This window comes from Monodon monoceros, unplaced genomic scaffold (assembly GCF_005190385.1).
Source record: "Monodon monoceros isolate NGI ecotype Baffin Bay Population unplaced genomic scaffold, NGI_Narwhal_1 Super_Scaffold_7, whole genome shotgun sequence".
Lineage (NCBI taxonomy): Eukaryota > Metazoa > Chordata > Mammalia > Artiodactyla > Monodontidae > Monodon > Monodon monoceros.
In genome coordinates, this window is record NW_021703784.1 from 52,631,695 (window position 1) to 52,644,880 (window position 13,186).

Consider the following 13,186-nt stretch of genomic DNA (forward strand, 5'->3'; position numbering starts at 1 on the left):
GTGTGTGTGTGTGTGTGTGTGTGTGTGTGTGTGTGTGTGTGTGTGTGTGATGAATCTGGAGATTGTGATTGACATATATTCACTAATATGTATAAAAGGGATAACTAATAAGAACTTGCTGTATAAAAAAATAAAATAAAATTTAAAATAAAAGGGCCATTGTGTCAAAAAAAACAACTATGTTTACCAGTTACGGGGGCGGGCATGGGGAGAGGAGGGATAAATTGAGAGACTGGGATTGACATATACACACTACTATATATAAAATAGATAACTAGTAAGGCCCTACTGTATAGCACAGGGAACTCTACTCAATATTCTGTAATGCTCTATATAGGAAAAGAATCTAAAAAAGAGTGGATATGTATATGTATAACTGATTCACTGCTATACAGCAGAACTAACACAACACTGTAAATCAACTATACTCCAATAAATACATAAAAAAACAAAAAACAATAACAAAAAAAGATTATCCACAGAGTAAAAAGGCAACCGCAAAAGGCTCTGGGAAAAAATATTTGGAAAGATGGTGGAGTAGAAGGACGTGCACTCACCCGTTCTTGCAAGAGCACCAGCATCACAACTAACTGCTGAGCAACCCAGTGGAAAAATGCTAGGACCTACCAAACAAGATACCCTACATCCAAAGACAAAGGAGAGACTACAGCAAGACGGTAGGCAGGGCGCAAGTGCAATAGAATCAAATTCCATACCCGCCGGGCGGGCGACCCACAAACTGGAAAACAATTATACCACAGAAGTTCTCCCACTGGAGTGAGGTTCTGAGCCCCGTGTCAGGCTTCCCAGCCTGGAGGTCCAGCAATGAGAGGAGGACTCCCCTGAGAGTCCAGCTTTGAAGGCCAGCGGGATTGACTGCAGGACTTCCACACGACTGGAGGAAACAAAAACTCCACTCTTGGAGGGCACACACAGTCTTGTGCGCACCAGGACCCAGAGGAAAAAAGCAGTGCCTCCATAAGAGACTGGGCCAGACCTACCTGCTAGTATTGGAGGGTCTCCTGCAGAGGTGACAGGGGAGTTGTCACTCACTGCAGGGACAAAGACACTGGAAGCAGCAGTTCTGGGAAGTACTCATTGGCATGAGCCCTCCCAGAGGCCATGATTAGCCCCACCAAATAGCCTGTAGGCTCCAATGCTGGGTTGCCTCAGGCCAAACAACCAACAGCAGGGAACACAACCTCACCCCTTCAGCAGACAAGTGGATTAAAGTTTTAAAGTTTTACTGAGCACAGCCCTTCCCACCAGATGGACAAGACCCAGCTCTACCCACCACCAGTCCCTCCCATCAGGAAGCTCGCATAAGCCTCTTAGATAGCCTCATCCACTGGAGGACAGACAGCAGAAGCAAAAAGAACTACAATTCTGCAGCCTGCCGAACAAAAACCACAATCACAGAAATTTACACAAAATGAAATGGCAGAGGACTGTGTCCCAGATGAAGGAACGAGATAAAACCCCAGAAAAACAACTAAGTGAAGTGGAGATAGCCAAACTTCCAGAAAAAGAATTCAGAATGATAGTGAAGATGATCCAGGATCTCAGAGAAAGAATGGAGGCAAAGATCAAGAAGATGAAAGAAATGGTTAACAAAGACCTAGAAGAATTAAAGAACAAACAAACAGAGATGAACAATGCAATAAATGAAATGAAAAATACACTAGAATGAATCAATAGCAGAATAACTGAGGCAGAAGAACAAATAAATGACCTGAAGACAAAATGGTGGAAATCACTGCCATGAAACAGAATAAAGAAAAAAGAATAGAAAGAAATGAAGACAGTCTAAGAGACCTCTGGGACAACATTAAACATACCAACATTCACATTATACGGGTCCCAGAAGAAGAAGAGAGAGAAAGGACCTGAGAAAACATTTCAAGAGATAATAGCTGAAAACTTCCCTAACAAGGGAAAGGAAACAGTCACCCTAGTCAAGGAAGCACAGAGAGTCCCAGGCAGGATAAACCCAAGGAGCAACATGCCAAGACACATAGTAATCAAACTGACAAAAATTAAAGATGAAAAAAAAAATTTTTAAAGCAACAAGGGAAAAATGACAAATAACATACAAGTGAACTGCCATAAGGTTATCAGCTGATTTCTCAGCAGAAACTCTGCCTACCAGAAAGAAGTGGCCTTTCATCACTATTTAAAGTGATGAAAGGGAGGAACCTACAACCAAGAATACTCTACCCAGCAAGGCTCTCATTCAGATTTGATGGAGAAATCAAAAGCTTTACAGACAAGCAAAAGCTAAGAGAATTCGACACCACGAGACCAGCTTTGCAAGAAATGCTAAAGGAACTCCTCTAGGCGGGGAAGAGACCAGCAACTTGAAACAATCTGTGGGCTTCCCTGGTGGCGCAGTGGATAAGAATCCACCTGCCAAGGCAGGGGACACAGGTTCAATCCCTGGTCCAGGAAGATCCCACATGCCACAGAGCAACTAAGCCCGTGCACCACAACTACTGAGCCTGCACTCTTAGAGCTCAAGTGCAACAACTACTGTAGTTGTTCTGCAACAAGAGAAGCCACCGCAATGAGAAGCCTGTGCACCACAACGAAGAGTAGCACCTGCTCACAACTAGAGAAAGCCAACGTGCAGCAACAAAGACCCAACACAGCCAAAAATAAATAAATAAAATAAAAATTAAAAAAATTAAAAAAGAAACTTGTACACCTACAGACTGCTATATCAAAACTACAATAGATAGATACACACAAAAATGAAAAAGCAACCCAAACACAACACTAAAGATGGTCATCAGACCACAAGAGAACAAAAGCGGTAGAGAAGTAAAAAGACCTATAAAAACAAACCCAAAACAATTAACAAAATGGCAATAGGAACATACATATTGATAATTACCTTAAATGTAAATGGATTAAATGCTCCAGCCAAAAAACGCAGGCTTGCTGAATGGACACAAAAACAAGACCCAGGGCTTCCCTGGTGGCACAGTGGTTGAGAGTCCGCCTGCCAATGCAGGGGACGCAGGTTTGTGCCCCGGTCCGGGAAGATCCCACATGCTGTGGAGTGACTGGGCCTGTGAGCCATGGCCGCTTAGCCTGCACGTCTGGAGCCTGTGCTCCGCAACAGGAGGGGCCACAACAGTGAGAGGCCCATGTACCACAAAAAAAAAACAAAAACAAAACAAGACCCATATATATGCTGTCTACAAGAGACCCACTTCAGACTTAGGGACACATACAGACTGAAAGTGAGGGGATGGAAGAAGTTATTCCATGCAAGTCGAAATAAAAAAAAAAGCTGGAGTAGCAATACTCATATCAGAAAAAATAGACTTTAAAATAAAGACTGTTATAACAAAGAAGAGACACACAAGGACACACATAATGATCAAGGGATCAATCCAAGAAGATGTAACAACTGTAAATATATATGCACCCAACATAGGAGCACCTCAATATATAAGGCAAATACAGCCATAAAGGGAGAAATCGACAGTAACACAATAATAGTGGGGGACTTTAACACCCCACTTTCATCAATGGACAGATCATCCAGACAGAAAATCAATAAGGAAACACAGGCCTTGAATGACACATTAGGCCAGATGAACTTAATTGATATTTACAGAGCATTCCATCCAAAAGCAGCAGAATATACATTCTTCTCAAGTGCACATGGAACATTCTCCAGGAATGACCACACGCTGGGCCACAAAGCAAGCCGTGGTAAATTTAAGAAAATTCAAATCATATCAAGCGTCTTTTCCAACCACAATGCTATGAGACTAGAAATAAACCACAAGAAAAAAACTGTAAAAAACACAAACACGTGGAGGCTAAACAATATGCTACTAAACAACCAATGGATCATTGAATTAATCAAAGAAATAAAAATATACGTGTTGACAGATGAAAACAAAAACAAAATGATCCAAAAATCTATGGGATGCAGCAAAAGCAGTTCTAAGAGGGAAGTTTATAGCAATACAATCTCTCCTCAGGAAACAACAAAATCTCAAATAAACAACCTAAACTTACACCTAAAGCAACTAGAGAAAGAAAAACAAACAAAACCTATAGTAGAAAGAAAGAAATCATAAAGATCAGAGCAGAAATAAACGAAATAGAGACAAAACAACAGCAAAGATAATGAAACTGAAACCTGGTGCTTTGAAAAGATAAACAAAAGTGATAAACCTTTAGCCAGACTCATCAAGAAAAAAAGGAAGAGGACTCAATTCAATAAAGTTAGAATGAAAAAGGAGAAGTTACAACTGACACCACAGAAACACAAAGGATCATAAGAGACTACTACAAACAACTATATGCCAATAAAATGGACAACCTGGAAGAAATGGACAAATTCTTAGAAAGGTACAATCTCCCAAGACTGAACCAAGAAGAAATAGAAAATATTAACAGACCACTCACAAGCACTGAAATTGAAACTGTGATTAAAAGATGCCCAACAGGGCTTCCCTGGTGGTGCAGTGGTTGAGAGTCCGCCTGCCGATGCAGGGGACATGAGTTCGTGCCCCGGTCTGGGAGGATCCCACATGCCGCGGAGCGTCTAGGCCCATGAGCCATGGCGACTGAGCCTGCGCGTCCGGAGCCTGTGCTCCGCAACAGGAGAGGCCACAACAGTGAGAGGCCCGCGTACCGCAAAAAAAAAAAAAGATGCCCAACAAACAAAAGTCCTGGCTTCACAGGCGAATTCTATCAAACATTTAGAGAAGAGCTAACACCTTTCCTTCTGAAACTTTTCCAAAAAATTGCAGAGGAAGGAAAACTCCCGAACTCATTCTATGAGGCCACCATCACCCTGATACGTAAACCAGACAAAGATACCACAAAAAAAGAAAATTATAGGCCAATATCACTGATGAACATAGACACAAAAATGCTCAACAAAACACTAGTAATCCAAATCCAACAATACATTAAAAGGATCATACACCATGATCAAGAGGGATTTATCCCAGGGATGCAAGGATTTTTCAATATCTGCACATCAATCAGTGTGGTACACCACATTAACAAATTGAAGAATAAAAACCATACGATCATCTCAATAGATGCAGAAAAAGCTTTAGACAAAATTCAGCACCCATTTATGATAAAAGCTCTGCAGAAAGTGGGCATAGAGGGAACCTACCTCAACATAATAAAGGCCATATATGACAAACCTACAGCTAACATCATACTCAATGGCGAAAAGCTGAAAGCATTTCGTCTACGATCAGGAACAAGACAAGGATGTCCACTCTCGCCACTTTTATTCAACACAGTTTTGGAAGTCCTAGCTACAGCAATCAGAGAAGAAAAAGAAATAAAAGGAATCCAAATTGAAAAAGAAGAAGTAAAACTATCACTGTCTGCAGATGACATGATACTATACATAGAAAATCCTAAAGATGCTACCAGAAAACGACTAAGCTCATCAATGAATTTGGTAAAGTTTCAGGTTACAAAATTAATATACAGAAATCTGTTGCATTTCTATACACTAACAATGAAAGATCAGAAAGAGAAATTCAAGAAACAATCCCATTTACCATCGCATCAAAAAGAATAAAATACCTAGGAATACACCTTTCCTCCTTATGTAGGAATAGACCTACATAAGGAGACAAAAGACCTGTACCCCAAAAACTATAAGATACTGATGAAAGAGACTGAAGATGACACAGATGGAAAGATATACCATGTTCTTGGATTGGAAGAATCAATATTGTCAAAATGACTACATTACCCAAGGAAATCTACAGATTCAATGTAGATTGAATCAATTAATTTGATCAATAAATTAATCCCTATCAAATTACCAATGGTATTTTTCACAGAACTAGAACAAAAAATCTTAAAATTTGTATGGAGACACAAAAGACCCAGAATAGGGCTTCCCTGGTGGTACAGTGGTTGAGAGTCCGCCTGCCTATGCAGGGGACACGGGTTTGTACCCCGGTCCGGGAAGGTCCCACAGGCCGCGGAGCAGCTGGACCCGTGAGCCATGGCCACTGAGCCTGCATGTCCGGAGCCTGTGCTCCGCAACGGGAGAGGCCACAACAGTGAGAGGCCTGCGTACCGCAAATAAAAAAGATCCAGAATAGCCAAAGCAATCAGAAAAACAAAAGGAGCTGAAGTAATCAGGCTCCCTAACTTCAGACTATACTACAAAGCTATAGTCATCAAAATCGCATGGTACTGACACATAGATTGAAAAGCCCAGAAATGACACACACCTATGGTCAATTAATGTGCTATAAATGAGGAAAGACTGTACAATGGTAGAAAGACAGTCTCTTCAACAAATGGTGCTGGGGGGACTTCCCTGGTGGCGCAGTGGTTAAGAATCCACCTGCCAATGCAGGGGACACGGGTTTGATCCCTGGTCCGGGAAGATCCCACATGCCACGGAGCAACTAAGTCCATGCGCCACAACTACTGAGCTTGCGCTCTGGAACCCATGAGCCACAACTACTCAGCCTGCCTGCTGCAACTACTGAAGCCCATGTGCCTAGGGCCCGTGCTCTGCAACAAGAGAAGCCACCTCAATGAGACACCTGCGCACCACAACAAAGAGTAGTCCCCGCTCACCACAACTAGAGAAAGCCCATGCACAGCAACAAAGACCCAACGCTGCCAAAAATAAAAAAATAAAAAAACCAAGTGGTGCTGGGAAAACTGGACAGCTACACGTAGAAAAATGAAATTAGATAATTTTTTAACACCATACACAAAAATAAGCTCAAAATGGATTAAAGACATAAATGTGAGACTGGACACTATTGAACTTTTAGAGGAAAACACAGGCAGAACACTCTCTGACATAAATCACAGCAATATTTTTTTCGATCTATCTACCAGGGTAATGGAAATAAAAACAAAAATAAACAAATGGGGCCTAGTTAAATTCAAAAGCTTTTGCACAGCAAAGGAAACAATAAACAAAACAAAAAGACAACCCACAGATTGGGAGAAAATGTTTGCAAATCATGTGACTGACAAGAGATTAGTCTCCAAAATTTACAAACAGCTCATGCAGCTTAATCTCATCAACACAAATAACCCAATCAAAAAAAGGGCATAAGACCAAAATAGACAGTTCTCCAAAGAAAACATACAGATGGCCAAGAGGCACATGAAAAGATGTTCAACATCACTAATTATAGAGAAATGCAAATCAAAACTACAATGAGATATCACCTCACACCAGTCAAAATGACTATCATCAAAAATCCACAAACGTAAATGCTGGAGAGGGTGTGGAGAGAAGGCAACCCTCCTACACTGTTGGTGGGAATGTAAATTGGTACAGCTACTATGGAGAACAGTATGGAGGTTCACTTAAAAACTAAAAATAGAGCTACCATATGATCCTGTAATTGCACTTCTGGGTATATATCTGGAGAAAAACATGGTCATGGTCCGAAAGGATACATGCACCCCAGTGTTCATTGCAACACTGTTTACAATAGCCAAGACATGGAACCAACATAAATGTCCATCGACAGAGGAATGGATAAAGATGTGGCACATATATACAACGGAATATTAGCCATTAAAAAGAATGAAATAATGCCATTTGCAGCAATCAGGATGGACTTAGATATTGTCATACTGAGTGAAGTAAGTGAGACAGAGAAAGACAAGTATCATATGATATTGTTTATATGTGGAATCTACAAAGAAATGATACACATCAACTTATTTACAAAACAGAAACAGACTCACAGACTCAGAGAAGGAACTAATGGTTACCAGGTGGGAAGGGTCGGGGGAACAAATAGTTAGGGAGTCTGGGACTGACATGTACACACGGCTACATTTAAAGTGGATAACTAACAAGGACCTACTGCATAGCACAGGGAACTCTGCTCAATATTATGTACAACCTAAATGGGAAAAAAATTTGAAAAAGAATTGACACACGTATATGTATAACTGAATCACTTTGCTGTACACCTGAAACTATCACAATATTGTTAAAGAACTATATTCCAATATAAAATAAAAAGTTTTAAAAAATTTGCAAATCATGTATGTGATACAGGATTAATATTCAGAATATACAAAAGGACTCCTCAAACTCAACAACAGAAAACAAACAACCTGATTCAAAACTAGGTAATGGGGCTTCCCTGATGACGCAGTGGTTGAGAGTCCACCTGCCAATGCAGGGGACGCGGGTTCATGCCCCAGTCCGGGAAGATCCCACATGCCGCGGAGCAGCTGGGCCCGTGAGCCATGGCCGCTGAGCCTGTGCGTCCGGAAGCCTGTGCTCCGCAACGGGAGAGGCCACAACAGTGAGAGGCCTGCATACCGCCAAAAATAAAACAAAAAAAACTAGGTAATGGATTTAAATAGACCTTTTGCCAAAGAACACATACAAATGGCCAATAAGCACATGAAAAGATGCTCAACATCACTAATCATTAGGGAACTGCAAATTAAAAACTATAATGAGATACCACCTCACACCCATTAGGATGACTATTATCAAAAAAACAGAAAAGAAGTGTTGGGAGGATGTAGAGAAATCCCAACCCTTGTGCACTGTTGGTGGGAATGTAAACTGGTGCTGCCAGTGTGGAAAACGATATGGAGGTTCCTCAAAAAAACTAAAAAACAGAACTACCATATCACCAAGCAATTCCACTTCTGGGTATGTAACCAGAAGAATGAGAAGCAGGGTCTCGAAGAGATATTTGTACTCCCATGTTCATGTGGCATTATTCACAACAGCTAAAACATGGAAGCAACCCAGGTGTCTGTCACTCTACCAATGAACAGATTACCAAAATGTGGTTTATACACACAATGGAATATTATCCAGCCTTAAAAAAGGAAAGAAATTCTGCAATATGCTACAATATGGATGAACCCTGAGGACATCTGCTAAGTGAAATAAGCCAATCACAAAAAGACAAATACTGTACGATTTCACTTATATGAGGTACTTAAAGTAGAGACAAAATCATAGAGACAAAACATATAACAGTGGTAGCCAAAGGCTGTGGGGAGGGGAGAATGAGAATATGGGAAGTTAGTGTTTAACAGGCACAGAGTTTCAGATTTACAAAATGAAAAGTGTTACAGGGATGGATGGCGGTGACGGCTGCACAGCAATGTGAATGTACTAAGCAAGCCGTAAGTTGGATAGGTAGCCACTGATGATAAAGATTTTGTTTTAGGAAAAGGGGGCATCTAACGCCAGGGTGAGTGGAAGTCCTACTGTGGAAGACACTATCCACCCCCATGGACTCTAGCAGAAAAGTCAGTGATGTCGACCAACCCAGAGCAGACTCCCTTCCCACTGCAGCTGAGCCCCTGAATCCCCAACTCAAGTTCCCATCCGGTCTTGACCTACTGCCCTGACAATGGCCTGGAGCCCTCTGGGAGCTCTCACCTGCCCTTCACATGCCCACAGACCTCAGGGAATTATGCCGATAACACAAAGCAGGACCCACCCTCTCCAACCCCTACTTCACCCCCGCACACCAGGGAGCCCCGAGGAGAGAAGCAGGGGCAGACAGGGAATTCAAAAGTAGCACCTACTCGGAAGCCATGAACAAGGCCTGAAGGATGCTGTTCACATAGCACGTGTTGCCCAGATTGATCAAACCAATCTTGCCAGTGTCTGACTTGGCCATGAGCCGGGGGTAGAAGCCAGCCAGCTCACTCTTCTGCGAGGTCCAGGCATCCTGCCCCAGCAGCTGCTTGATTCGGTCCTCATTGGGAACATGGAGGTCCTGAGGGGGACACAAGCCAGCGGGACAGTGGGCACCAGGTTTAGCTCTAAAAATATCATCTCCTCTGGGAAGCCTTCTTGGACTACAGCCTACTACACACCTGCCCAAGCATATCACCCCAAACATGCCCTAAAGATGTGTGAGAACAGCTCCTTGTTTTCAAACATGTTCTAGGTTTTCATCTTGACGTGTGGACCTTCTACATGATCTTTCATGCCACAGCTACCTTAAGAAAGGGGTAAAATCCCCACCGTGTAGATGAAAAAACTAAGACCCAGATAGAGAAAGAATTTTCTTAGAGGCAATAAGCGAGGAATCTACTATATGTTACATGAGCCCAGGATGTGACAGACTGTAAGCAATGACAACACTGGCCCACTGGCCCAATCCAGCAGTGTCGAGATCTCAACCCTGGCCCTGACTCTTGTCCTCACAGCTCTCTGGCTGTGGTCAGTGAGCCTCTCTGACTCAGTCAGTTAACCTCCCTGGACCTCAGTTTGCTCATCTGTCAAGTGAGGATACTCCTACCTTATATCAGTTTGGCACTCTATACTTTCACGGTGCTTGCTCATGTTTTCACCTCCTCTACTTTAAAGTTTGCGGAGTCAGCTTTTTCCAATTAGTAATGCCCTACCCCAACCCTGAACTTGATCCTACAGTCAGGACAGTGGGAGGATCCTGGGGGTCTGCGGTATGGGTCCTTGGTCACAGGCTCAGGGGTTAGCATGCTTTCCCACTTGTTATCCTTTTTCACATTAAACAGCTGCACTGAAAAGAATATTACCAAGCACTGGTTCTAATAATGACATACTTTAAAGAAAAACACCTAAGCATAATGCAGTATTACTCAGTAGATTTAAGCGATATTCATGACAGTTCCTCTAGCCCCATTCTCATTTCCAGATCCTGAGCACAGTTCCTAGATTTGTCTAAGGCCCTTGAGCTTCAGACCAGCTTACACTGAAAGCCCTCGTCGCTGCAGAAGGTCTGGCTCAAGCGGTGGTTTAACACATCTGCTCACTCATTTCCCAGGATTGTTTATCAGACAATTTATCAGATTAGTCAGTCACCTCTCACAGATGATAAAAAATATAGTAGCTGTCTGAGGCAAGGTAAGAAGATAAGGGCTCAGTATCTTCTCTCTTAGTCCCTTCTTTTTTCTTCCTATTATCCCCTATCCAATCCCCACGCCACACACAACGGGAACAAATAGGGACAAAAAGACAGAACCGGTATAAAATAGGTAACTAATAAGAACCTGCTGTATATATAAAAAAATAAAATTAAGAAAAAAAAGCTAAAAAAAAAAAAAAATGACAGAACCAACACCCCACCCTGCAACACAAGCACACAAGATACAAAAATATGCACACTAGAAAAAAAAAATCAAATGCTTTTTCCCAAAGAAGGTAACTCTGTACTCTTAGGAGAATAAAGAGAATAAAACAAAAACTTTCAAATACCTTTCAAGCTCCTCATGTGACTGGAAGTCTACATAACATGTAGCTCCCTCAGCAAGGACCACAGCTCCCAGAGAAACTGCCATGACTTACTACAACTGCCTAAATGAGAGAACTTTCCAGAATTTGTAAAGGAGACTGTATACAAAGGATGTACTCCTATAATATATATGAAAGAATTTTATAAACAATAAAACCCCATGAATACTTTGCTGCCTTGCCTCTCAAAGTGGCTTGAAGCAAGGGGTAGTCAAAGCCATAGGACAAATGTCACACATCTTCCTAGAGCTATAGTCACTAATATTCAAGAAAGAAAAATGTTTAAATTACAACAAGTGTTTATGATTATGAAGTATATACTTGAATCTTTGAGATAAAATGAGATTTTAGAGAAACTCTGAGCTTGTGTCAGGCTGCAGGAGGGTGAGTCCCCTCCTCTGAGGTCAAGCACTTCAGAAGAAATGTTTGAGAAGCCCAGATCTGCTGGACCAAACAGTCACACAACCTGGTTTTCACCACCTTCCACTCTATCCTTCTGTTCTTCCCTCCCCTCCACCACACTTTACCACCAAACAGTACTTGCACATTCCTGCTCCCACACCTTACCCACTGACCTGTCTGGGGGCCTCCTCCTGCCGGTCCCTGTCCCTCAAGGCCTAACTCCTATATCCCCTCTCCAGAAGACTTTCCAGAATCTTCTCAAGTGGGGGTCCCACACTATCTATACCTGTCTTATAGAGCCTAACTCCCTACACCTAGTTGTATAAGTATCTGCGGACTCACCTTGCCCGCTGGATCAGACCATAGCCTCTAATGTGCGAAGCCTGGATCTCACTCAGCGTAGGTTTCCCCTGGTGCCCAGGGCAGGGCCATGCTCCCTCCTCTTTGCTCACATCTCCATGATACCATACTTCACACGACAGTGTTCATTCACTCAGACATTTATTAGACACAGAGATCGAAATGACGTGGTCCCTGCCCATCAGAAGCTCACAGTAACAGTCACTCCCAACAGGTTTAAGTCCTGTCTTCTCCGCTCAACCACCTCCAGTGCCAGGGAGCTCATGATCGAGCACGGCAGCTACTTCTATTGTTAGTTAGCTCCGACTGTTTAAAAAAAAAACAACACCTCTTCCTCACATTAAGTTGGAAAAACTAAGAAAATCCAAGTAAATGCCAGAGGTTTTGTTTGTTGTATCTATCACCTCTCACTCATGGTGGACTGTTCCCTTACGTGTTTTGTAATCTGGGGATTATAAACTCATCTTCAGTAGAATTCTGTCTTTGTGGCTTGAAAGCAGTATCATTTCTGTTTCTACTAGGCAATCCTTGGGAATTACAAGTTTATGACCACTTTCAATGAGCTTAGGGTGCTACAACACCAAAGAAGATAAGAATTTGAACCCCTAAACCCACATGAGAGCAGTCCAACAATGACAATTTCTTTTTTCCCAATCCAGAGCCCAGACCAAGCCAGAGAGCCTTCCTTGATGTCTACTTGGAACCATGTGTATTTTTTCTAGAACACCCTTTTGCTAATGGTAAAGCCTTTCTTGGGTCCTGATTTACATGGGCCTCTCAGTGCTGATTCCCTGCTGGGGGCAGATCCTAAGCCTCAACTCCTGTCCCCACCGGCTCAAGCCCCTTGGGGACTGAGGCTGGCCATCTCACCCACTGCCCCTCCCCACCCAGGGCAAAAGAGTATCACCTCTCATTTACCATTCTGGAATTTGGTTTTCTCTTCCTTTTTGGCCCCTGGGCATTCCCCCTTGCTCTCTTGCAAGCTCAGCTATGTACTTAAAAAGACATCTGTTACATTTTAACAAGCATTTCTAGGTGTTTTGTAATGGGACACTTCTCAGGTTACCTATCTGCTGTGTTACAGAAATGGAAGTCAGACCAGAGGTTCTAAAAGGGCCACCACTTACCTGGATGTCTTTCACCCACACTTGGACCTGCCCTCTGTATCAAGCAATG

The 13,186-nt window shown here is 42.5% G+C and overlaps 1 protein-coding gene across 1 annotated transcript in view; it reads right to left on the reverse strand.

The window, feature by feature from the left end:
* USP35 (ubiquitin specific peptidase 35) overlaps positions 1–13,186 on the reverse strand; it is a 75,514-nt gene that overhangs the window by 49,121 nt on the left and 13,207 nt on the right. The window contains exon 7 of the mRNA XM_029207342.1: positions 9,556–9,749. Within this exon, the coding sequence (XP_029063175.1) occupies positions 9,556–9,749 (194 nt within the window). The remainder of the gene's footprint in view (positions 1–9,555; positions 9,750–13,186) is intronic.